The 26559-nt window shown below is 35.9% G+C and overlaps 1 protein-coding gene across 1 annotated transcript in view; it reads left to right on the top strand.

Moving 5' to 3' along the window:
* The window catches only part of SMIM14 (small integral membrane protein 14), a 59921-nt gene that overhangs the window by 2143 nt on the left and 31219 nt on the right, over positions 1 to 26559 (top strand). Inside the window, exon 2 of the mRNA XM_014857216.3 lies at positions 23808 to 23917. Within this exon, the coding sequence (XP_014712702.1) occupies positions 23843 to 23917 (75 nt within the window). The 5' untranslated portion in view covers positions 23808 to 23842. The remainder of the gene's footprint in view (positions 1 to 23807; positions 23918 to 26559) is intronic.

The following is a 26559-nucleotide window of genomic DNA, read 5'->3' on the forward strand; positions in this document are numbered from 1 at the left end:
AAACTTGTGGTTTTTAAAAGATTTCCTCCCAAGTCTATGTGATGATATTGTAAGGTTTAAGAAATTAATGTGCATTGTATGGCAAAGTAAGACTTTGCTAGTTTAACTTTTGGGAAAGCAGGCCCAGAATAGCCTGAGTTGACAATCTGGAAGTTTACAAAGTATTTGCTAATTTAGTGATTTGATTCAGGTACAACTTTAGTTTTGTTCTGTAGCTACACTATGCTCCAAATGCTGACGAGCTGTCCAGGCCTCTGGCAGTAAGGTCCTGAAAGATTTTGCTTTATGAATCATGTGCTGCTTTATTAACATTGAGTCTTGAATGTGTGCCCACTTAGTCCAGTGCTTTATCAGTGGTGCCAAAAGAGAAGGAAATGTCGCCTTGACCTCAGCTTCAAAGGTTCAGTACCTACTATGAAATATCCTAAATATGCTGATAACCCAGTTGGGTCCATTAGTCATAAACTTACCTAAAACCTTTAAATCTCTATTTTCATTCAGTATCTCTTGAGTAATTAGTCCTAGAAGCTTACAACTCATTATGTGACTTAGTTCTTTTTCTTTGATTTGCCTTAAATTATAGTGTTCAATATATATACTACATCTGTCCACTTCTTCCCATCCCTAATGCCACCACCTTTACCAACTATCACTGTGTCTCACCTGGTCTACTGCGGTAACCTCCTGGTCTCCCTGCTTCCACTTTGACTTTTTACGGTGCTTTCCCCTTAGCACAGCCTAAGAGATCCTTTAAAATGTTAATCAGTGTATGTCACCCTTTTCTTGAAAGCCTCCCATCGCATTCAGAAGAAATTCCAGACTCCTTACCAAGGCTTGCCAAGCACTCCGTGTTTTGGCACTGCCTTCCTCTCTCATCTCACCTTGTATCCCTCTTCCTAGATCAGTACCCTGGAGCCTGGCCACGTCAATTTCTTCCTGGGTTCCAGCCCCACTAGCATGACTTCTGGAACCTCCCAGGCTTGCTCCTGCCTCAGAGCATTTGCAGTTGCCGAACCCTTCAAGCCAGTGCTGGCTTCACTACTCTTCTCCCAGATCTCACTGTGGCTGATTCCATCGTGCCATTCAGGTCTCAGTTCAGATGTTGCCTCTTCAAAGAGATTGCCCCCCAATTCTCTCCATTCTCTTTTATTTTCTTCTTAACATTTATCACCGTATGGAATGTCCTTATTTTTTATATATTCTGTCTCCTGCCCTATAAACTAAACTGAAAATTTGTCCTGTTCATTGCATAGTAAGTACTCAAGGAATGTTGGTTGAATGAATGAACTTGGTGAACATGTCTTTATTCCTCTTGAATTTACTAATTTACACCAGTTCTTTCTGTTGCAAAATCCTAGTTTTTTCAGCTGCTTTTTGTAGTGCATTGCCTTGATTCTCTTACTTGATGTTTGGGCCAGAAAAAGGCCACATTCTACTTTAGACCTAAAGAATTAATCCCTGGGAGAAATGGGTCCCAGGAATCTACATATTCAGTATGACCTTCAGGTGATTTTAATGCACATCAAAGTGTGAGAATGTCTTACTATTTTAATGGCTTTCCTCTGGGAGATTACTTCTTGCTTTGTAGTAGTAATGATAGATGTCATTTTGGGGAATCCTGTGTCAGGTACTGTGCTTAAAAACTCTTAGATGTTTTTCATTTAACTGTAGAGCAACTCAGATGTAGGTATTCCTACTCCCATTTTACAAATGAAGGAGCTCAGACATAGTCAGTGGCAGAAAGTTGGATTTGAACTTGTCTCTTTTCTTAATCACTGTACCCTACTGCCTCTGAACTACAGTGTTTAGAACTGTACGCAGTACTTTGATTTTGATAGGCCGTGTTTTTGTTAAGGGCAAGATAGTGTTTTCTGTCCCATTTCCGGTCCTATCTTTAATGAAGTCCATTGTTTTGTTGACCTTTTTGCCTGAAGTTGTGAGCTGGGAAATGACCTCAAGAAACATTCTGCAAAGACTTCTAGGTCTTCTTACTTTGTTGTATTGAGTGCTCAGAGCCTATCAGGCTTAAAGTAAATTTGGAGTATTCTCTCCTTCCTGTGCCTTACCTTGCATTCCACATACCAAAAACCCATCTATCATTTTCTGCCTGCTTGTACAGTCATTTGAATTCTTCCTACATTTTCTCCATTGATTTGAGTGTTTTACTATTTGGATACCACTGGATCATCATAAACTGAATAGATTTCTCACTGCAAGACCCCTTTCCAAATGAGTTAAAAAAAATGTTAAATTTGATTGATGCATTGATTTTGGGGGGGGGGTGGGTGGGTGGGGACTTAATCCAGTGAAAGACTGGTTGTCTTTACTCTCTTCCTAGCCTTTAAGCCTGACTGTGTTTATCTGTGGAGGCTCAGGTCACACATGACCTTACCAGAGCTCTCTCCTAACCCGCCTGAGGCTTCTGTGAATAGCCACGTGTACCTCCCGTCTCTTCACCTTCCATATTTAATTGTCTGTGGCTGTCTTGCCTATTTGATTGGGAAGCCCATGAGGTCAGGGAGGACCAATTAGGCAATCAGTAGGCTTGTTGACAGAATAAATAAATGAAGAAAAATCTCAACTTTAATTTGTATTTGTTAAAAAAAAAGTACATTGCTAAAAAGAATTATTTGTAATAATCGTTTTTATATAATTTAATAAGACTTAGAATAAAAACTTCAACACAAGACCCTAAATTGCTGATGATAAATAGTGATATATTAGTATATGGGTTGTAAAGATTTTGCTGAAAATTAAGCACTCTTTATTACATTGTGGCTTTAAGGATATTTTTAAAGTTGTAAAACTTAGACAGTTACCACCGCAGGCTTATAAGTAAAGAAATTCTTTTGGTACGTCTGTGCGTATTCATGTTTTGGCCCACACAACAAATACTAACCTTGTGAATGGTTGCTCCTGTAGTTGGGTAAAGAACAGTTTGGGCACTTTCAAAGCTATTTTGAAAGAGTGCTGGAAATTATTTGAGTTGAAATGAAAAAACAATTACCTGCCTGAATAGCAACAGTAATGGCATTTACTGTTTATGGAGTATGTATGCCAGTCCCTTGACCTCCTTTGCATACTTGATGTTTAGCTGACACATCAGCCCTCCATGTCAAATATTGTTATCCCTGATTTACACTGGAGGAAACAGGTTCTGGTTAGTTAGGTTAAGTTGCCCAAGGTAAAGCCAATTAGTACTGTTGGGATTCAAGCCCACTTTTCCCTTGACTCAAAGCTCATGTCCTTTCTACTACAACAATGTGGACTAGTCTTTTTGTCCTACAGAATCATGAAGGTTGTAATAAGTGAATCTACTTATTTTAGGTTTTAGGTGAGAATATTCTAGTAGAACTACTTTCACGAATTGTTTTGTTCTGTTTAAACCTAAATTGGGTATACATTTCTAATAGCCCCTCTTTTTTTTAAGCACAAGACTTGTTTGTTATTGAAAAGCTGCAAAGGATAGTAATATATAAGGCCAACAACAGTCTGTAATCTCTCATTCAGAAGTCTTCTCTGGACATGTATTTCCTTCCAGTATTTTATTTTTTAGTTCATCTTTGTTGTAAATGAGATGTAATGCCCACATAAGCTTGTATCCTTATTTTTTTCCTTGGTTTAATGTAATGAGCTTTTTACTATGGCCTTAGAAACTCTCCAAACTTGATTTTAATTGGCTACATTTTATGAGATACTTTGAGTAAACTGATTTACTCAAAGTTCTCATGTAATGTGGGCATGAATGTAGTATCCAGTTTCACCATTAGAAATAACGTTATAATGAACCGTGACTTTAAATAGTTGACCCAAGCCCCGAATAATTAGAGCCATCAGTCTAATTATTTAAAAAAAAATCATATTTAAGACATTTTTATGATTTGAAGTGTAGTGATTTTAATCATAATTCAGCAAGCATACACAGCATACACACACTTGCAATGCCTAGAAAATTTACCTGAAAGTTTTTAATAGAAGTTGCCTCTGAGGAGAGGAGAGTACCTTTTACTTTTGTGGATTTTTTTTTAACCTTTCTGTATTTGAATTTTAAACTGTAAATGTGTAGTGCTTTTAAAATAAAAAGTTTCAGCTCCTTGGAAAAGTATATATTTTTCTAAACTAAAACCAATTTTGGGGTGAATGGTAGGGTTTATATTTATTACATTTTAAACTTCAGTGCTTTTTTTTGGAGAAAGTTACATTCTCGTTGCTTATTTTCATATTGAATTTTCATTTCCTTTTTTTAAATTTAGGTCAAAGCACAGATGGGAGTCTTATCTTTATTAAAATGCAGAATGAAACTGGTTTTTGCTTGACTGCGCTCATTGACAAATATTACAGGTGCAGCATTTTCAAAATTTAACAGCTAACAAAGGTGCTTCAAATCAAGTTAGGGATGCAGTAAGCATCTTCATGGTATATGAACCAGAGGTCAGTGTTCTGGCCGCTATCTTGTTTTATCTTACAACATTCTTTTTAAAAAGCAAGTTAATTTTTTCCATGTATTTGTTGCTTTGTTACTGTTAGCAAAGGTAATGTAGAAGAAACTGACTTGCGTGAAATTTTTAAGACTTTTAAAAACATCTGTGGTGTTTATTCAAGTTTTATTTTTTAATGACATTGCTTTCTTTATCTCAGTGGTTCTAAGCATTTTTCTTGTCATCATGAATGTCGTTACGTGCATCTGTGTGTAGACATTCATCTTGGTTGTGGCATGGATGAGAGAGAGGCTGTGAGTTACATGAGCTGAGAGAGTCGTAGCTGGAACTCCTTTCGGCTCAAAAATTTGTGTAGGCAAGCAAGTGAATGAGTGATACTGAGAAAAAGTCTTGATTCCTCTCTCATTTACGTGAATGATAGAAATCATTCACATACTTGTGACATTACTTGTGATGTACCTCACAATTTTAGAACATACTAGTATTTTGTAATACAGCTGTTGAAAACTGCTTTCTTAACATTTATGAGTAACTTATATTCACTATGATTTGGGATCACCTAGTATGGAATTTTTATATGTTCTATTGAATTTTTCTCTTTCTAACTTGTGAAAAACAGGCTTTTTTCCTGCGTTTGAAATTTTTTGTTCAGAATATGACTAATAAGTACTCATAGAAATTTTAGAAAACATTTTCAGAATATGAAACTTTTGGTTATGGTGTTGAATATAAACAGATGATTCATTTGAGAACCTTTTCTTTTTTTGACCATTTATAATGAATTTTACCCCTGGACCTTGAGAGACTCTTTGGGATCATACAAGAGTAAGGAACAGCCAGGGAAGGACAGGAAATTCGTAGGTGAGGGACCAAGATTCACAACAGAAGACTTCTTTCTTCCCTTTCGCTTTTATGCAGAGAGGTGATAGCTGAGCCCCAGGGGAGTAAAAACACTCCAGGGCAGTATACTGAGAGGTTGGGCTGAGGGTTGAGGATACATTTCAAATGTAAGGGCTTAAAGTTGAATTGGCCCAGAGTACTTTACAGTTTATAAAGCACTCTTACAAATTCTCACTTGATCCTCAAAACAACCTTTGAAAATGACTAGTTCCAGTTGTCACTCCTGTTTTATAGATAGAGAAACTAAAGTCACAGAGAGGCTAATTTACCCATTTCTCAGTGGTGCTATAACGTGAATCATTTATCTAGGATATATTCTTTCTGCTGTCCCATGATGTTTTAGCAAGTGTTGGCTAAGGTGATTCCTAGAATACAATGAAATATAGGTAAGCAAAAAAAAGGGTCACTGAGGAAAGAGAAGGTAATATCTGAGACGTAGGAAAATATGGTCATGTTAACTAAGAATTTCCAGAACAGTGGTGGCAGCTGAGGGGTGGTCCTTAACAGAGTCCTGTGCTGCAGAGACATGGAAGAATTAAGGAGATAAATTCTTGATGACCTTAAAGAGTTAAGCTTTTAATAGCAATGGGATACAAGGTTAAGGAGAGAAGTAGTTCTTTTCTTTGATTTTGAGCTTTCTTCAGAGAGGTTATCACAGAAGTCATTTGTGACATTTATTTTGGCTGTTAATTATATACTGGCATGTAATTGTTGTTATTATACGAATTAATTATAATTATTAACTTGAGTGCAAGCTCTTGGAGGTAGGGGCTGCCTTTTATTTCGTTTATATTCCCCTCTGAACACTTCTGCCAGTTACTTAGTCCCCTGAGGACGTGTTAGCTATATCCTTCTTAGGAAAGGAGAAGTGAGAGAAGATGTGGGCATGAATCCTACCTCTGCTGTCTGACTTTGGGTATCACCGAAGCTCTCTGGGCCTCAGTTCTTTCCTCTTTTAATTGGTGGGTGAGAACTGCTACATCCCCAAAGTTTTGATAGTACCACTTGTGAAGTTGTGATTTGTTGAATATGAATAAATGAAGACTTGGCATCCTCTAATTTTTACCTGATCTATATAGTGATATCTTGCACAAGCTTCCTGGTCACACTGACCTTGTTTCTTCTGTACTTTCCCATTCCACTCTATGGAAAATAAACATTTTGTTGTCATTCGATCTAGCCTGCTCTAGTCTCTTCCTTTTGAATAGTATACCCTCTGAAGGAGTGTCTTTAAGCTTTTTGTTACGCTATAAAAATATTTTATGATAAGAATTTCAGAGGTGGTTTTTATTATGTTTTATAAATAGCTACTTCTAGATGGAACTATATAGGGTCACCTTTATTGGATCAGTATAGGGAGTATTAAAGGGAGTTTGTAGCTATAATTGCTTTAATTTTAAAAATTTCATGGGGGGCTGGCCCGGTGGCACAGCGGTTAAGTTCACATGTTCCGCTTCTTGGCGGCCCAGGGTTCGCTGGTTTGGATCCCAGGTGCGGACATGACACCGCTTGGCAAAAGCCATGCTGTGGTAGGCATCCCACGTATAAAGTAGAGGAAGATGGGCATGGATGTTAGCTCAGGGACAGTCTTGCTCAGCAAAAAAAGAGGAAGATTGGCAGTAGTTAGCTCAGGGCTAATCTTCCTTAAAAAAAAAAAAATTTGTCATGATAGGAGCCGGCCTAGTGGTGGAGTGGTTGTGTTCATGTGCTCTTCTTTGGCAGCCTGGGGTTCGCAGGTTTGGATCCTGGGCGCAGACCTAGCACCGCTTGTCAAACCATGCTGTGGTGGCATGCCACATAAAATAGAGGAAGACTGGCACGGATGTTAGCTCAATGACCATGTTCCTCAAGCAAAAAGAGGAAGATTGACAACAGGTGTTAGCTCGGGAAGTTGTCATTATAGAATTCAGAGAGTCTTAGCTCCAAAGCACAGAGAATTGTGATATTTGGGTATATAATGGGGTTTATTTCAACATTTACATTTTTAAAGTGTCTTTGACTTCTCCCAGGCATAGCTTTAGCACAGTTTTTAACAAATAATGATTGACTGATTTGAGCTTGAGGCTGTGTCCTTTACTCACCTGCTTCTTATCAGAGATGCAAATAAAGTTTAAGAGAAAAGGATGTCATTATTAAGAAGTAATAGGAAGTCAGTTGATAGTTATCTAATTTCTCTACTGCTCTAAAGTTGTCTTTATAAGAGTGAAACAAATGTAACTAGCATGATTGGTCATATCTGACAGATGTGGAATGAGGCCTGGTCAGGAATTTACATTGTGACTTCCTGTCCAACGTCTGTCCCGTACTGGGTGTGTGATCATGTCCAAATTGCTAGCTTATCTAAACCTATTATCCTCATTTTAAAACAGGAATAATTTTGCTGCTTTGACTTTGTTAGAAAAGCTGTTGTTAGGATATGAAAGTAGTTAGTAAAGCTACAGGCAAATATAAACTATTATTAGGTATGGCAATGCTTGATTGAGATCCGTTTCTGACAAAAGAATAAAGCAAGTGAATATGTTGCAAAAAAGTACTGTATATGAGTGAATTTGAAAACCTTATTACATCGAGATGTTAGGTCATCTGGTAAAAGTAATCCCAACTACTAATTGTAGTATATTAGTGTGTAGTATAATAATGATAGTATTACTGGAATTGATAGACAAATATTTTGTTCTCCTTGTTTAATATGAAAGGTAGCCAGAATTTTGGGATGTCTCTGCTCATTTGGTTGATCAATCTTCTAATTGGCTACTGGATAAAAACTTGGAGTCAGAAAGCTATCTCTAGAAAAAAATTATTTTTAGCGGTGAGTAGTTACCTCTGTGATATAATTGGGAATGAGGTTAAAAATAGGGTAGAGAGCAAACTCAATTGTAGCCTCCCTGAATGTCCTGGGGGCAATTCCAGCAGTTTCTGGCATTTGTTTCACTTTCTTGGTTTTATAACTTTGGAGCTTTAATCAATAGAATTGGTGCTTTTTAGATAAAAAAGTATAGAATGCTTCTTCTGAGTTCCCCATTTCGTTGATCAGCATCTCTATTTTCTGTCTTATAAAAACAAATTGTACGCGTTCTAAATTGTTACTTTTTATTTTACTCTTGCTGTGGGTTTTTATTTTTATTTAAGTGAAAAGAATTTTGATATCATTCTTGATCACTGTAAAGATTTGGCTGGCTATTTGAAAAGGTGATTTCATCATAAATCACTTTCGTAAAATCACGTTAGAAACAGTTTTCATCCTCTGACCTCGAATCGGCCTTGGTTATCTTTACTTTCTCAAGAAGAGCCTTATGTTTGCATGGGGGGGAGGTGAGGAGTTTTTGTTTTGTTTTTCTATAAAAATGTATTTTTAAAAAAGTAGTTCTGAAATTTTTAGTACTAAACAGTAGAATAATATAATGAATCTACGTGTACCCATCAAGTGGCTTAAACAGTTATTCAGCTCAGGGCTGTTTTATTTTGTCTATACCTCCTCCTCTGCAGGATTATTTTCACTTAGATCCCAGGCATTATATCTCTTTAACTGAAAATACTTAGTGGGATCTCTCAGAGATAAGGACTCTTTTTAGATGTGATGATTGACGTAGTTATGTTTAAAAAAATTAATAATTCCTAAATATCATTTAATCCGTTGCGTTCAAAGTTCCTGGTTGTTCCATAAGTGTCCTTTTATTAGGTGTGTTTGAATAGGATTCAGACAAGGTCTTATGCAAGGCATTTCATTGATATCTCTTAAATCTCTTAAACTGTAACCATATCCTTGCCATGTCTTTGTTTTATTTATTTACTTTTTGCCATTTATTTATTAAATTCTTTATTAAAAAATCTGAGTTGGTTTTCCTGGATTTGGCTGCTGTATCCAAAATTTTTTTCCTACTTATAAGAGTTACAATATGATCATTATATGATATTTGAAAAATAAAATGTACAAAGTGAAAAGTAAAATCCTGTCACCCAGAGATAACCGATGTTAAAGTTTTGGTATGTTTTCTTTCAACTTTTTTGAGTATGTGTTTTCCTGTGCTTTTTAAACATGTGCATGTGCTATGCTCATTTTTGTATCCTATTTAATATACTTTTATATCATGTTGTGATCATTTCCCCATGTCATTATGAAGGAAAATGAAACCTTTGGCTGCATAATACTTCACAGTATGTATCATAATTTAAACATTCTCTTTTAGCCAGACATTTAGATTATTCCAGTTTTTCACTATTATAAAGCTATGATAACCATCTTTGTACATAAATCCTTGTATTTCACATTTTTTTTTTTATAGAAACGTAGAAGTAGAATTATTTAGAGCACATGGACATTTTTTAACTTCTGGATTTGTATTGCCATAAGTTATTAAGTTTGTAATCTCAAAGGCAATCTCCAGCTTAACAATCTGTTTGCATAGCCTCTGTGTTTAGGTTGTCTTTGCCAGCCATATTAGTGGAATATGTTTTTTTCTTAATTCTTTTGCTCTTTTAATTTTATTTGGGATTTTTTTTTTCCTTAGGCACACAGTCTTATATTGTAAATTTGTTGATATTTTTCATTGTATGTATCTTTAGGAAGTTCTTCCACAAGTATCAAATAAATATTCACCTAAATTGGCTTCTAGAATTACTGATGGGTTTATTTCTTTCTTAATCCCTAGCTGGTTTTCTTAGGGACGTTTATTAAAATATTGATTCCTTCATCACTTATTTGTGATTCAAGTTTTGATATATAAATGTAAATACATTTTATGGTTGATCAGAAAATTCTAGACAACGGATTGATTTCTTATTTACTGGGTTGTAATGTTATTTCTTGTCCCTCTCCCTCTGCCTTCTTTTTTCTGCTTGCCATCCAGCTATGGTGTGCGTTGAGATGTCTCATTCTGGATGTGCCTTGAGAAAACACCTGGAACAAAACTAGTCTAGTCCTCATCTTTTTCCTTTTTTTTCTTGTTTTATGTGTACTTTTAAATGAATTTTAAAATGAATTTCCAATTGCCTTTATTTTAAACTGAATTTGACAAAACTTATACCCAGTTTGTGGTATATATACTATTGTGTCAGTGTTTTGATAATTGTTAAAACTTCCACCAGAGGGTGAGTAGGGGAGGGGACAGGTAAACTTCGAAAACTGATTTTGCAAAGAATGATTGATTACCTAAGGTTTAGGGCAAAGGCTGACTTTAGAAGTATCCATTGTATGGTCTGTTTATATGCTTGATCATTTCTCATTGGTGACAGGATTTGGTTCATTTTGTAACACATTTGCTTAGAGTTTAGAATCACTTTTATTATGTATTAACTCTAGTCAGCACATTCGGTGATGACAGACGGTCAGATAGAGGGTTAAGACAATTTGGCATGTTCAGTTCAACAGAAAATTGAGATGTAATTATTTGTCTTTAGCGCTAATAATTCTGGTAGGGGGAAGAACAAGAAGCTTACTTAAGTTATTCTTTAGAAAGTTAATAGTTTTTTAGTAGTTCAGAAGACACAGAATGGTGTATAGTGAAAAATTTCCTTACTACTTTTGTCCCCACACCACTTAGGTTCCCTTTCCAGAGGCAACCAATTATATAATTATTTTTAAATACTAAATTCTTAAGGTTTAGACCATTTGTAAACATCTCTCCATAGATAAAAATTTATCTTTCAATTATTAATATGTGGGAGTTTTGGCGTCAACCTTTAGTATTTATTTTGGGTAGAGTCTTTTGTTTACATGTGTCTGTAAATGTTTACATATATTTACAAATTTACATACCCATATGTAAGTATGTAATTTGATTCAAAAAGTAACATGTAGTATAGAAGATTAGGAAAACAAAAAAGAAAAAACATCATGTCATGACCTTAACGGAACCAGTATAATCATTTTAATGTAGAATAGTTCTTCCCTAGGTTTAAATCCTGGGCATATAGTAATTCTGTATACTTTTTTCTCCTAAGCACAAGAATTTCATATTGAAAATACTGGATTTCTGACTCATTTCTTATGAGGGAAATGAATTTCTTAGTAATATTGCTCTTGGAAGCAGGAACAGGGAACGAACCTTTATTGAAGAAGGGAGGAAACTAGAGATTGGCAGAAGAATAGGGAGGTGAAATAAGGGTACATATTTTAATTCAGCCTTGAGAAAAATAAAGGAAAAATCAAGTTGCAGTAGTTCTGGATTCTTAGAACTGACTGCTTTCGTTTCTTTGTCGTCATCCTCTTTTTTTGGTAGAGAATGGATCTGAGATGTGTAGAGGAGAAGCTGGCATTTTGTTATGTTCTTTTTTTTTTTTTCTGCTTTATTTCCCAAACCCGCCCCCCGGTACATAGTTGTATATTTTAGTTGCAGGTTCTTCTAGTTGTGGGATGTGGGACGCCGCCTCAATGTGGCCTGACAAGCGGTGCCATGTCCGCGCCCAGGATCCCAACCCTGGGCTGCCGCAGCGGGAGCGCGCTAACTTAACCACTCGGCCACAGAGCCGGCCCCTGTTATGTTCTGATGTGGGTAGCAGGGACGATTTTTTTCCAAAGGAAATGAAAGGAAAAGACCTTTCCAAGTCATGCATTCAGTTGATGTTGGGACCACAATGGAGAGGGGCCAGAGACTACAAGTCATAAATGTAAAGGGATTGAATGATTGCATAGAAGGACAGCAATGCCTAATACATAGTAATCGGCCTCAAATCAAAATTAGTTTATAAGGAGCGAGCTCTGGTGGCCTAGTAGTTAAAGCTCAGTTCATTTCCCAGTCCAGGAACCACACCACCTGTCTGTCAGTTGCCATGCGTGGCAGTGGCTCACATAGAAGAACTCTGAGGACTTACAACTGGGATATACAGCCATGCTCTGGGCTTTGGGGGTGTGTGGGGGGAAGAGAGTGGGCTGGCCTGGTGGTGGCATAGTGGTTAAGTTTGTACACTCTTGTTCAGTGGCCCAGGGTTTGCTGGTTTGGATCCTGGGCACAGACCTGCTCACTGCTCATGAAGCCATGCTGTGGTGGCATCCTGCATACAAGATGGAGGAGGATTGACACAGATATTAGCTCAGTGACAATCTTCCTCAAGCAAAAAGAGGAAGATTGGCAACATATGTTATCTCAGGGTGAAGCCTCTTGGTAGAATTATAAGGAGGGCAATCCCAAAAAGTTTCTGCAGGACAGTGGATGACTGTGGAATTAATAGTACATTACCCAATATTACTAATTTAAGGTAAATAAAATATCAGTAATAATCTCTTTTTATCATGTATAAGGACTTTCCTAGGGTCACCTGAAAGTAGTATTAGTCTGCTTTGTCTCCTCTGGGCTGTGATAGTTTTGTTTTTTTGAGGAAGATTAGCCCTGAGCTAACTACTGCCAATCCTCCTCTTTTTGCTGCGGAAGACTGGCCCTGAGCTAACATCCATGCCCATCTTCCTCCACTTTATACATGGGATGCCTACCACAGCATGGCTTTTTGCAAAGAGGTGCCATGTCCGCACCCAGGATCCAAACCGGCAAACCCTGGGCCACTGGGAAGTGGAACGTGCACACTTAAATGCTGTGCCACCAGGCCGGCCCCTGGGCTGTGATAGTTTTGTAGGCTTTCCTTGTTTTTGATATTCTTGACAGTTTTGAGGAGTATTGGTTGGGTATTATGCAGAATTCCCCCCAATTTGAGTTTGATGATTTTTCTCATGATTTGACTTGGGGTTGTGGTTTTTGGGAGGAATACCACAGTGAAGTGCCTTTCTCATCACATCACGTCGAAGGGTACATGATATCAACATGACGTCACTAATGATGTTTACCTTGATCTTTTAGTTAAGGTGGTGGCTGCTAGGTTTCTATGCTGTAAAGTTACCTTCTTGTTCTATATTCCATCATTTAGAAGTGAGTCACTAAGTCCAGTCCACACTCAAGGTTGGGGGAGGGTTAAGTTTCACCTTGTAGAGGGGGATAAATCTACTAATACTATTTGGAATTCTGTAAGGAAGAATTGTCTCTTTCCTTCCTTCTACTTTCCCCCGCTCTGTTGGAGTATTTTAAAGCAATCCACAGATAACACACGTCATTGATAAACGACCTTTTTTTTTTTTTTTGAGGAGGATTAGCCCTGAGCTAACATCTGCTGCCAGTCCTCCTCTGTTTGCTTCTGAGGAAGACTGGCCCTGAGCTAACATCCATGCCCATCTTCCTCTACTTTATACGTGGGACGCCTACCACAGCATGGCTTGCCACGCGGTGCCATGTCTGCACCCAGGATCCAAACCAACGAACCCCAGGCCACCAAAGCGGAACGTGCACACTTAACCACTGTGTCACCGGGCAGGCCTCAGAACATTTTTATTGTTCTTGATACATATTGCCAAATTACATTCCACAAGAGTTGTAACAGTTAGTTGTAGCTCTAGCAATGTATGACTAAACTTTCATTGTCCTTTTTTGTGTTTTGTTTTTAGGTGAAAGTTCACATTTTAATTTGCATTTATTCGATGAGTTGGTTAAGGTGACCTTTTTTGTGTTTATTAATTAGCTATAGTGTCTCTTTGGGGAATTATCTTTTCCCTTGGGCTTTACCTATTTCAAAAATTTATTTAGATTCTTGGCTATTAACTTTTTTGTCTCTTAGAGACGTAAGAGATTTATTTACCATTTAGTTTACTAGTCCTTAATTTTTTTTTGACAGTTTTTTTTTGGAGGAAGATTAGCCCTGAGCTAACAACTGCTGCCAATCCTCCTCTTTATTATTATTATTTTTTTTGATGAGGAAGAGTAGCCCTGAGCTAACATCCATACCCACCTTCCACTACTTTATATGTGAGATGCCTGCCACAGCATGGCTTGATAAGTGGTGTGTAGGTCCATGCCCAGTGTCCAAACCAGTGAACTCCGCACCGCTGAAGCGGAGCGGGTGAACCTGCCCGCTACGCCACTGACTGGCCCCAATTTTTAATCACCTTTCAGGGTTTTGTCTTTTATTCAGATCTCATGACCGTATCATTCTTAGTCCTCTTGTATTCTTTTAAATTTTTTTCCTGCTTCTGTTACATTTAGCTACTGGTAGGAAATTTGCTAGCCATTGGTAAAGCAAGAAGTAAACAAGTAAGCCATTTTAGGTAAAAGTCATGTAATGGTAGTTCCATTCCAGACTAATGTGGAGAACTGTTGTGGGTTAATCTAGCATATGATTGGATTATTTGCTTTAAAAATTCATGACTGATTCTCCCAAGCAGTTGTGTTAAGACCACTTTTAAAATATTTACTCTTTTGCAATGTATTACGAAAATAGCTAATGCATTTGAAAATTACTTTTATAATCTTGAAACTTATGTTGACATTTTGTTGCATTTTGGGAATTTTTGTTACCCCTAGGTATTTGTAAAATACCTTCTTTTAAAAAAGGAATTTAGACTATAATAGCCTCTTAAAAGGATATATCCTGAATCAAATATTTTCTTGTGTAAGAGGAACCAAAATGAACTCTCACTCACACATACAAACCTATAAACAGTTTCCCCCCTAAATCTTTAATGGCTTAGAAGACATTTTTTTTTCCTTTATGTGAATCCTTAACCCCTATGGCAACAAAAAATAGCTCCAAAATAAAAGAGCTGAAGTAAAATTGTCCAAAGAAGATGCAGGGTTTGTCATTACCCTTCAGTTCCTCCAGCATGTCCCTAGAAGAAATCAATGTGTTAGTTAAAACAAAGAAAATTAAAATACTCTCCAAATAATATTTCATATTACCATTGGATGTTATTTTCAATTGCTGTCTTGGGATGTTAAATCTATTTTTCTGTGGTTTGCAGTTTTATTAACTCTTTAGCTAATAGTCTGAGAAGATAGATAAACATTTAAGTAGAAAAATGTGTGAAAATAGACCCTTATTAATCTGGCTCTGGAGCCACCAGAAGAAGAGAAGCAAATAACCCATAAAAAATTCTCAGTCTTACTATGATATAACAGTGGATTAATACTCAATAATATAGAGAGCTTCTAAAATCAGTAAGACAAAAGGAGTTTGAAAAAGAAGAAATATAAATGCCAATAAACTTGAAAAGATGCTCAGCCTCGTTAGAATTAGACAATAACAATGAGGGGCCGGCCAGGTGGCACAGTAGTTAAGTGCACACGTTCCGCTTTGGTGGCCCAGGGTTCACCGGTTCGGATCCTGGTTGCGGACATGGCACCGCGTGGCAAAGCCATGCTGTGGTAGGTGTCCCAGGTATAAAGTGGAGGAAGATGGGCACGGATGTTAGCTCAGGACCAGTCTTCCTCAGCAAAAAGAGGAGGATTGGCAGATGTTAGCTCAGGGCTAATCTTCTTCAAAAAAAAATAAAATTAAATAATAACATTAAAAACATTTTTTAAAAAAAAGAAAATAACAATGTGATGTATTTTGGGGGCCTGACTTCCTGGCAAACAAGCTTTTTAATTGAGTCTATTCATATATTATTGTACTATTAATAATAATACTGTGTAATTACTATGCTATACAATTAGTAATATGTACTATGTGCTATTGATAGAATAAAAATTGGTAAAGACTTTTTGTGAATGCCCTTAGAACTAGAAATTTCATTTTTTTTTGTACTCTGTTTACAAAAGTATGGGCACAAAGATGTTTCTTGCAACATTATATTAACAAAAAAGTTGGAAAGACCCTAAGCAATCTCTACCAAAGAACTGCTAAAATTGTGTTTTCATGTTTTGGAGTATTGTGTAGCCATTAAAAAGAATGGAGCTTTATATGTTGAAAGTCTCCAAGGCTTTTTCTGTTACAAAAAAGCAAGTTACAGAACATGTATATGATCTCATAAAACCATCAAAATGATATATGTGTATATATATTTTTAAGGGTGTAAATAGATATAAAAAGACCTGGAAGTATTACCACCAGACTGTTAACTGTCCTACCTCTGGGGAAAGGAAGGCGAATTGGGGGGAGAGAAATGAGAAAGCTGACATTTTCTATTTTAGTACTTCTGAGGATACCACTGATACCAAGTGATCTGATAAAAATATATAACACTGATAACTTTACTGTTTTACTGTTTGCTTCTAAGAGTGTTTGGCCTAATTAAGAAGCACTTCTAAGAAGTTTATTTCCCAAGGAAGGAATCCTATATATAAGATTATAGTTCCATGGCATAGTTCTAGGAAACACAATGTAGTGAAACTACAATACCTGCTTTAAACCTTTTCTAAATTTATAAATAGGCAATTAAATTTGACTCCCCAAATGTGAAGTAAGGTAAATTAAACCCACCCAGTACGAGCTGGAATGTTTGAGGTTCTAACAGCAAATCATAAATTGGTTAACAGCACTGGAAAATTCCGGCAGCACATATAGAAACAGTGACTCAACTGCTTATCACAGCCGGACTCGACCAGGAAAGGTTTGTCAGTTGTAGTGGAAGGAGGAAATGACCCGGATCTGAGACATGAGCAATTGCATTTGCCCTCCCAACAAACAGAGTGCATTATTTCACTGGTTTTCTGTGCTAAGAGTTGTTTAGGAGTGGATGGTTTGAGAGCTTTACATGCTTGCACTTGTGTCCTTTATGATGCATAAAAAGTCACCTGTAAACTGTTGCTTAATTTATGCCGAGTCATATTGCTATCACAAATACTAGTTATAATAGGGAAATACTGATTTATAAATTAAATGCTTATGGAAAATTTCAAAATATAAAAAAAGTAGAATTGTATAGGAACTTCCCAGTACCTATTACCCAACTGCAGTAATCATCCACTTGTGGCCAGTTTTATTTCATCTATTTTGTCTGTGCCTGTATTTACTTCCCTCTCTCCTCCCTTGGATTATTTTGAATTTGAGGTGTTTCAGTGCATATTTTCATGACTTAAGCCTTTTGTGACCACTTGCAGTAAGCTGATTGTCTTCAAGGGTCAAGCCCATGACTTTGGAATTATTTAGGAGTGTTCTCACGTTAGGGACATGTGTTGAGGAGGTGAACAATTCCTCTGAAACATGAAAGGCAAAAGCATTGTTTTAAGTTACTTTCTATCAAAGGCCTCTTCTAGGCTGATTTACCAGAATTTTGATGCAGTAACCCAGTCCTGTCTTGCCCAAGATAAAGCGGCTTCTTAATGTCTCTGGAGACCAAGGGATTTAAACGTGGGGTGGGGTTGGTTAAGGTTTTTGCCCTAGTGCTTAGCTGCTGGTGTGCCTTGACATTTGTCCTGAGATCCTAGCCAAGAAAGAACTATTTCCATTCTATTTACAAAAAAACAAGTAATTTTAAGATAGAAACTATTAACTGAAAACTGAGTAGTACTTAAAGCAGCTCAAGTTTAAATGGAGAAAGTTCCGTAAAAGCATAGCACTATTGAGGAATGTCCTATTTATAAATACGTTTTCTCATTTTCCTGAAGGCTAATTAAATGTGTACTGTAAAATTCTAGTTGATTTACATGCTCCTGGCATATATAGATACAGAGAAAATAAACCTTGTCAAACTTCAGTAAATATTTATTCATTGCTGTGCCTCAAGCAGTGAGGGAGGTGTTTGGAGACAGCGTGATGATGACTAAGGTTCCTGCCCTCAAGAAGCTGTGTTTTTTTTGAGGGCGGGGGTGCTGGTAGTGGTGGAATCTAATTTTGTGAATCAGATAGATTAAAAAAAGACTTAAAAATAGCTGTTTTACAATTTTATGGGTGATAAACACAAGTCTCCTTTTCTTTATAAAAGTCAGTTTGCTAGTACTTTCTTAGCATTTCCATGTTCAGAGGCTCCAGAACTGGCTAAGTATTGGGCATTTTAATATTTGAATTTCATTTTAAAAAATCTTAGTAAAACATCTTTTAATTTCAACCAACATTTTACTGGCCTCGAGAGGCAGAGATAGGGAGGAAACAAGGACCACTGTTTCTAAGTGGACACTTGCTTGTGTCCATACCAGCACAGTCTGAGCCCTTTCTTCCTTATGGACAATTTGAAAAGACAGTTGAGAAACAGGCGTTCAGTGGTGAACTTGATCTACATATAAAGGTAGATTATATTTACTTTCAGGGTTTTCTGTGTTGGATATATACAGTTGGTTCTGTAACATGAAGGCTAATCATTGTTTTTTTAAAAAAAGGTGTAGACAAAGTGGCCCCAGCCAAAACTGAAGCAGTCAGAGTTTGTATCTGGTATTTCCTACCCCTGGAGAGTTAGGCTCTCCAGCCTACGCTGCCGGCAGCTCCACCTGCCCTTCCACTCCCCACCTCCTCTTAGCTCAGGCAAACAGATCTCGGAAGTTATTAGATGGGAAGTGGTTTGCCCTGACTGTTCCGCAACTTGATTTCACCTTGGTATATCTTGGATATTTCCCCAAGTAATCACATAGAAATCTGCCTCATTCTTTTCAACAGCCAAATAGGATTTCATGTACTCATACTATCATTTATTTAGTCAGAACCACAGGATAAACACTTTGCATTACCATTTTTTTGCTCTCATAAACAACATTGCAGTGACTATCCTTATACAAAAATTTTGCATGCTTGTTTGGATATGAATATCCAAGTTAACTAGGTAAATTAATTTTTACCAACCTTCTGATATGTGAAAGTGATATTTTGATTTGCATTTCTTCTATTTTGTATTTGCTTATTGGCTCTGTATTTTCCTGTGAACATGATCTTTAATCATTTTTCTGTTAGGTTGCCATTTTCATATTGATTTTTCAGAGTTCTCTGTAAATTAAAGAAATTAACCCTGATATGTGTGGCACGTGTTTTTTCAAGTTTGCTATCTTTTTATTCTACGGTAGATTTTTGGTTTATAGAAATTTTTATTATTTTTGGCTGTCACAATTATTGATCTTTTCCTTTATAGTTTCTTGGATTTATGTTGTTCTACATGTATGCCAGTTGTCTTCTTATAGTTATACATTTGTGACTTTAAATTAAATTTTTTCTACATTTTAAAAGTCTTAATAAATGAGTATGTGTTCATTATAGGTAATATTTAAAAACTGGCAAAATGAAAGTCCCCAAAATTCTCTTCCTTAGAGCTAGCCACTTATTAAGTTTGATGTATATTCTTCTAGTCCTTTATGTGTGCATCATACTTCAATTTTTTAAAACAATAATAGACATTTATCCTACCAATTATTAAATAGTCCATGGTACCTTTATCGTATTCTAAATTCCAGCAAAATCATGGCTCAATTTGTGAATGTATTCTAACCCATTGCTCTAATTGACTATTTCTATGTGTGGCCTCATTTTAAAAAGTTAAATCACACATGCATCTAGAATTTGTTTTGGTGTAAGGAATGAGGGTAGGGAGCCAGCTGCCCCCAACATCATTTATGGAATAATTTGTCTTCTTCCCAGGATTTGATATGTCAACCTATGTGTTTCTATACAGACGCCATTGTCACTGACCTATTGAAGGAGCTTTGACTAGCCTCCCTCTATCGACTCCAGTTTCCCTCCTATCGTTTTCCATAGTGCAGCCAAGGTGATCTTTTTAAACACACCAGCATAAAACCCTTTATGGGCTTCACATTGCTCTTTGGATGAAGACTTAATCTTGAACATGGTCTGGAAGACCCTGTGTGGCCTGGCTCCTCAACCTCTTTGGTCTCATTTCAGATTCCTCTTCTTGCTGTCTGGATTCCAGCAGTTCGTGGCTTGCTTTCAGTGTTTCCATCGTGGCATACTCTTAATCACTACAGAGTCTTTACACTGCTTTTCCCTTCATGTCTAAAATGCCCTCTAGCCCCCATTCCCACACCTTCTACTTCCACCTTGCCCTATTGTGCATCCTTTCTAGTGCATCCTTCTACTTTCAACTCAGAAATAACTTCTTGAGTAAAATCTTCCCAGACGCCCTAGATATATTTAGAACCTGTATGTGTTCTCTAGGCACTATTTATATATATATATTTTAAATAACAGCTTTATTGAGATATAATTAACACATTATGTAATGCACCATTTGAGGTGTACAATTTTTTTTAATTTTATTGAGGTCGTATTGGTTTATAACATTGTGTAATTTCAAGTCTACATTATTATGTATCAGTTTCTGTATAGACTGCATCGTGCTCACCCCTAATAGTCTAGTTTTTATCCATTACCCCATATATGTGCCCCTTTACCCCTTTCACCCTTCCCCACATCCCTTTCCCCTCTGGTAACCACTAATCTCTTCTCCTTATCCATGTATGTGTTTATCTTCCACATATGAGTGAAATAATAGGGTGTTTGTCTTTCTCTGTCTGGCTTATTTCACTTAACATGATACCCTCAAAGTCCTTCCATGTTGTTGCAAATGGTACAATTTTTTCTTTTTTTATGGCTGAGTAGTATTCCATTGTATGTATATACCACATCTTCTTTATCCATTCATCTGCCCAGCTGATGGGCTGTTGGGTTGCTCTGTGTCTTAGATGTTGTGAATAATGCTGCGATGGACATAGGGATGCATAAACCTCTTTGAATTGTTGATTTCATGTTCTTTGGATAAATACCCGATAGTGGGATAGCTGGATCATATGGTATATCAATTTATTTTTTTTTTAATTTTACTGAGGTCATAATAGTTTAGAACATTGTGAAATTTTAGTTGTACATTATTATTTGTCAGTCACCATGTAAATATGCCCCTTTACCCTTTATGCCCACCCCCTGGTCCGCTTCCCCTCTGGTAACCACTAATCTATTCTCTTTGTCCATGTGTTAGTTTATCTTCCACATATGAGTGAAATCATACGGTATTTGTCTTTCTCTGCTTGACTGACTTTGCTTAACATAATACCCTCAAGGTCCATCTATGTTGTTGTGAATGGGATGATTTTATCTTTTTTATGGCTGAGTAGTATTCCATTATGTGTGTGTGTGTGTGTGTGTGTGTGTGTGTGTGTGTGTGTGTGTATACAACACTATTTTTAATTTTTTGAGAAATCTCCATACTGTTTTCCATAGTGGCTGCACCAGTTTGCGTTCCCACTGGCAGTGTATGAGGGTTCCCTTCTCTCCATATCCTCTCCGACATTTGTTGGTTTTTGTTCTGATGGGTGTAAAGTGATATCTCGTAGTTTTGATTTGTATTTCCTTAATAATTAGTGATACTGAACATCTTTTCTTGTGCCTGTTGGCCAGCTATATATCTTTGGAAAAATCATATATCATATGAATGTATATCATATCCTCTGCCCATTTTTTGATTGGGTTGTTGGATTTTTTGTTGTTGAGTTGTATGAGTTCTTTATGTATTTTAGAGATTAACCCTTTGTTGGATATATGATTAATGTAATGGTTTTTAGTATATTTGTGAAGTTGTGTGACTATCACCATAATCAATTTTAGAACATTTTCTTTAGGAGTCACTCCTCATTTCTCCCCAAGCCCACCAGTCCTGGACCACCAGAGTGATTTTTTTCATTGTGGTGGTAAGATATATATATATATAACATAAATTTTGCTATTTTAACCATTTTTAAGTGTATAATTCAGTGGCATTAATTACATTCACAATGTTGAGCAACTATTACCATTATCTATTTCCAAAACTTTTTTATAACCCCAGTCAGAAACTCTCTGCTCATTAAGCGATAACTCCTCATTTTCCTCTCCCCAGCAACCACCATTCTACTTTCTGTCTTTATGAATTTGCTTATTCTAGATATTTCATATAAGTGGAATCATACAATATTTGTCCTTTTGTGTCTGAGATTTCACTTAGCTTATGTTTTCAAGGTTCATCTATGTATCAGAACTTCATTCCTTTTTATGGCTAGATAGTATTCTATCGTATGTATATACCACATTTTGTTTATCCATTCATCAGTTGACGGACACATGGGTTTCCACCTTTTGGTTATTGTAAACAATGCTGTTATGAATGTTTGGGATACTAATATCTGTTTGAGTCCCTGTTTTCAAATCTTTAGGGTATATACCTAGGGGTGGAATTGCTGGGTCATTGATAATTCTATGGTTAACTTTTTGAGGAACCATCAAACTGTTTTCCAGAGAGGCCACACCATTTTACATTCCCACCAGCAATATAGGAGGGTTCTAATTTCTCCACATCACTTATTTCCCTTTTTTTGATTATAGCCATTCTAATAGGTGTGACGTAATATTGTGGTTTTGATTTGTATTTCCCTAATGATTAATGACATTGAGCATTTTTCATATGCATATGGCCATTTGTAGGTCTTTGGAAAAATGTCTATTCAAGTTCTTTGTCCATTTTTAAATTGGGTTTTTGTTATTGAGTTAGAGGGGTTCTTTATATATTCTGGATATTAAACCCTTATCAGACATATAATTTGCAAATGTTTTCTCTTATTCTGTGGGTTGTCTTTTCAGTCTTTTGGTCCATTTGTCTTTTATAGCATTTACAAGTTTGTATTTATAATTTTAAAAATATTTAGATTAATATCTGTCTCCACCATTAGACTGTGAACACTGTTAGCATAAGAACATATCAGTTTCTGCTCACTTTTATATTTCTAATGCCTAGCATAGGAGCTAAATATTTTTTGAATGAATGAACTAAGTTCCTTTAATTTAATTTATGATTTGTTTCATTGATCTGTCTGTTCCATCTTAAATATCAATAGTACTTTATCTTGGTCTCTCACTTGTTACTCTCATTTTTCAAAATCTTCCTAGCTATTTTCTGGCTATTGTCATGTTAATTCCTCCTCTGCCCTCATAAACCTTGGTATCATTTTAGATAACTCATTTTTTTTCTTTCGGAAGGCTTTCTTGGTAAAATAAAGGCTACAAAATTGTCTTAGTCAGCTTGGACTGCTGTAGCAAAATAACATAGACTGGGTGGCTTAAACAACAAACATTTATTTTTCACAGTTCTGGAGTCTGGGGGTCCATGATCAAGGTGCTGCCAGATTCAGTGTCTGGTGAGGGCCCTCTTCTTGGTTTGTAGACAGACGCCTCCTTGAGGTATCTTCACACGGTGGCCTTCTTGATGTATCTTCAGATGGTGGGGAGAGAGAGATCATCTCTCTCAGGCCTCTTCTTTAAGGATACTAATCCCATTCACAAGAGCTCCACTCTCATGACCTAATTACCTCCCAAAGGCCCTGTCTCCAAATACCATCACACTGGGGATTAAGGCTTTAACATATGAATTTTAAGGGGGACACAAACATTCAGTCCATAGCAGTACTAGAGCTAACAAAGTTCAAGAATTAAGTCAATAAGCAGAGTAGGGCTCTAGCATCATCAGCTTCACAGGTGGGGCCAGTATGGAGCTTCTGAAGACATTCGCATTTGTAGGAAATCAGTTTGATGGAAGAAGGGGTAGCCAATCATTTGTATAGATTCATAATTTATATGATAAATTCATAATCATATGATTAGTCATAAATTCATAGTATAGGTCATTAATAAATATAAACTATACTTAGTTTAAGAGAACTATTATAAATCTATACAATAGATGAATTTTTCATAGCTCAGGAGAAAGAATAACTGAATAGTTGTCTTATAATATTTTTTCCTTCCTCCTAGATTTAAACAGTCAAGTTAAATCAAGCTGGGTAATCATGGCAGAAGGTGGATTCGATCCCTGTGAATGTGTTTGCTCTCATGAACATGCGATGAGAAGGCTGATCAATCTGGTGAGATGAACAGGACGTCCTATTCAGGACTGAACTGTACCCCTTCTCTCCTGTTTTTGTGAGAATGTTGGTTGGTGGAAGATTTTCATATGATGGTCACTGAAAATTATTTTATAATGGAAATTCCAGTGGTTAGTCATAATGGTTAAAATGCTTGCCAACAATCCTTTTATTGGAGATAAAAAGAGATTGCTGTCTTTAATTGTGGTAAATGTGTGTTAGTGAAATTCACCATCTTGGGTGGGTAACACACATTTGTGTACAGCCTTTTCTGTTCTAAATTAATGCATATAGTCTTCACTATATGGAGCTTGTTTACCAAAAAAACTGCTATGAAGTCACAGTTTCTGTTATGATATGGTTCTAATCCTACTCTAACAAATGATGTAACAATAGAAATCTCTATATAAAGCATTTCCAAATCCAAATCAATTACTGGACAGAAGCAGGCAGGTTTCTGAACAACAGGCTTTGTATAGTCTCATTGAGTTGATGGTAGTAAGATTTGAATTCTAGAGTTTATAAGACTTTCCTAGTCCAAAAGCTTAAATACATGGCTGTCTCTGTATTATACTTTATACTTTCTATGTACAAAAGGAGAAATTTGACCATTGTTGACAATAAAGTATATTATTATTATGTTATACACTATAACAACATTTTGTTGTTTTAGCATACTCTTATACAGGGGTATATTATCATAGGCCAGTTAATAAAGGCAGGTACAAACATTTGCTCAAATATTTGAGTTGTTGATAGTTAATAAGCAGATTTTCTACAGACTCAGTATCTGCATTTAGTGATCTGAAGTGTGTTTCTTGTTGAATGATACTCCTTTTAGAATCAGTATATACTAGGACTTAATGATCCTTAAGAATGCCATAGAGGGAAAGCAATAAACTAAGAACTTATAAATTAAATCAGACTCTTGTGGATATAGAAATATAATGTCATCTCTGATAACTTGATGTAAAAATAGATGAGTCTGAGGAGAGAGTATTTAAAAAATATTTTCTCCTGTTTGTTTATGAAGTTAAAGAGCTGATAGTTTTTATGTCTAAATTCAATCAAACATAAGGCAAAAATTTTTTCAAATTACTGTGATATTAGGAACAAAAAATAGACTTATAATTTAACTGTGGTAAGTTTTCTTAGGAGACGAATTTTTAATAAGGTCTACATACTAGTTCTTTTTATTTCTTAGAATGGTATTTTTTGTTTTTAACATAGTAGCATCGTGCTTTTTTCTTAGTTCTGCTCCTTTTGAGAGATGGCTAGAACTAAGTCCTACTTTTTCTGATCCCCTGTACATTTCTATTCTCTTTAGTAGATTGTCTGTAAAAGCTAATGTTTAGCTTTTAAAAAAAAAAATGGGTACATTAATTCATGCTTGATGGGACATTGTTTATAGCAATCCTGGTTTGAAGTACTTTGTAATTATGTTAAAGTAGATTTTAGATTTTACACATCCTTTAAAAATCCACAATTTTGAGTCTATCCTGGATAGTTTCACACAATATAAATATTAGTGATGGGTGATCTGCTCGTGTATAACATGCTGATAGCAGTATTGAAGATTCCAGAAGGGAGGAGAGACTCATTAAGGAAACTTGCTGATTAGGTTTGATGGACATTTGTTTGAATGGAATTGTGCTTTATAATTTTCATTTCATGCCTATTTCTTCTTTTATTTAAATTCAGAATCAACTGGCATTTTGGGGCCATATCTACTTTCTTGATATTTAAGTACTTTTTAAACATTTTTTCTGAAGAAGTATCTTTGGAAATAGAATCTCTAAATTCAGAAATTCAAATATTTATGTATAATACTGTTTACTGTAACATTATAGTAGTGAAAGGCTATAAACAACCTAATTGCTTACCAGTAGGGCAGTGGTTATATCAAGGCACATTCATGTGATGGAATCTTTATTACAGATGTTTAAAATAATTCTGTCTTTGAAGAGTATTTAATAACACAAGGGGAATGTATGTATTATATAAAGTGAAATAAGCAGGGTATAAAAATAACATTTAATGTATGGTCTTGCTTTATGTACACACACACATATCATAGATATGTGTGCGTAGGTAAAAAGACTAGAAGAGAATATACCAAAATGTTAACAGTAGTTGTCTCTGGGTTGTAGAATATGGGGTGAAACTTCTCTTTTATAGTTTCCTGTATTTTCTGTGATAATATATTTTATAATCAGAAAAAGATTATTTAACAAAAACTGTAAATTTTTTCATTTAAATGTCACCAGTAGTCTTTTATAATATACTAGGCTTTTCTACCTCTTATGCATTTATTATCTTCTACTCTTATACTTCAGAGGACCTTTTTTCTTAGTACCTATTGTCTTATTACTCTGTGAAAGTCTAACTCCCCAGCCGATATCTTAAAAGCAATTTATCTGAGGGTATAATTTTTCTGTATTATTTATAACTACCAGAATTTAGATGTCTGTGTGCTCAGGAAACTCTTAGATGTAATAATATTGTGTTATAGTATGATGACAGAGCAGAGATTTATTCTCATTTTTCTAAAAATGGACATTTAATTCATCCTTGTAATAGAGTAGCATCTTAGTAATTTCAAGTACTAATTTGGAATGTTTGTTATTTTTGACCTCATGTAA

This window comes from Equus asinus, chromosome 3, assembly GCF_041296235.1.
Source record: "Equus asinus isolate D_3611 breed Donkey chromosome 3, EquAss-T2T_v2, whole genome shotgun sequence".
Taxonomy (NCBI): Eukaryota; Metazoa; Chordata; class Mammalia; order Perissodactyla; family Equidae; genus Equus; species Equus asinus.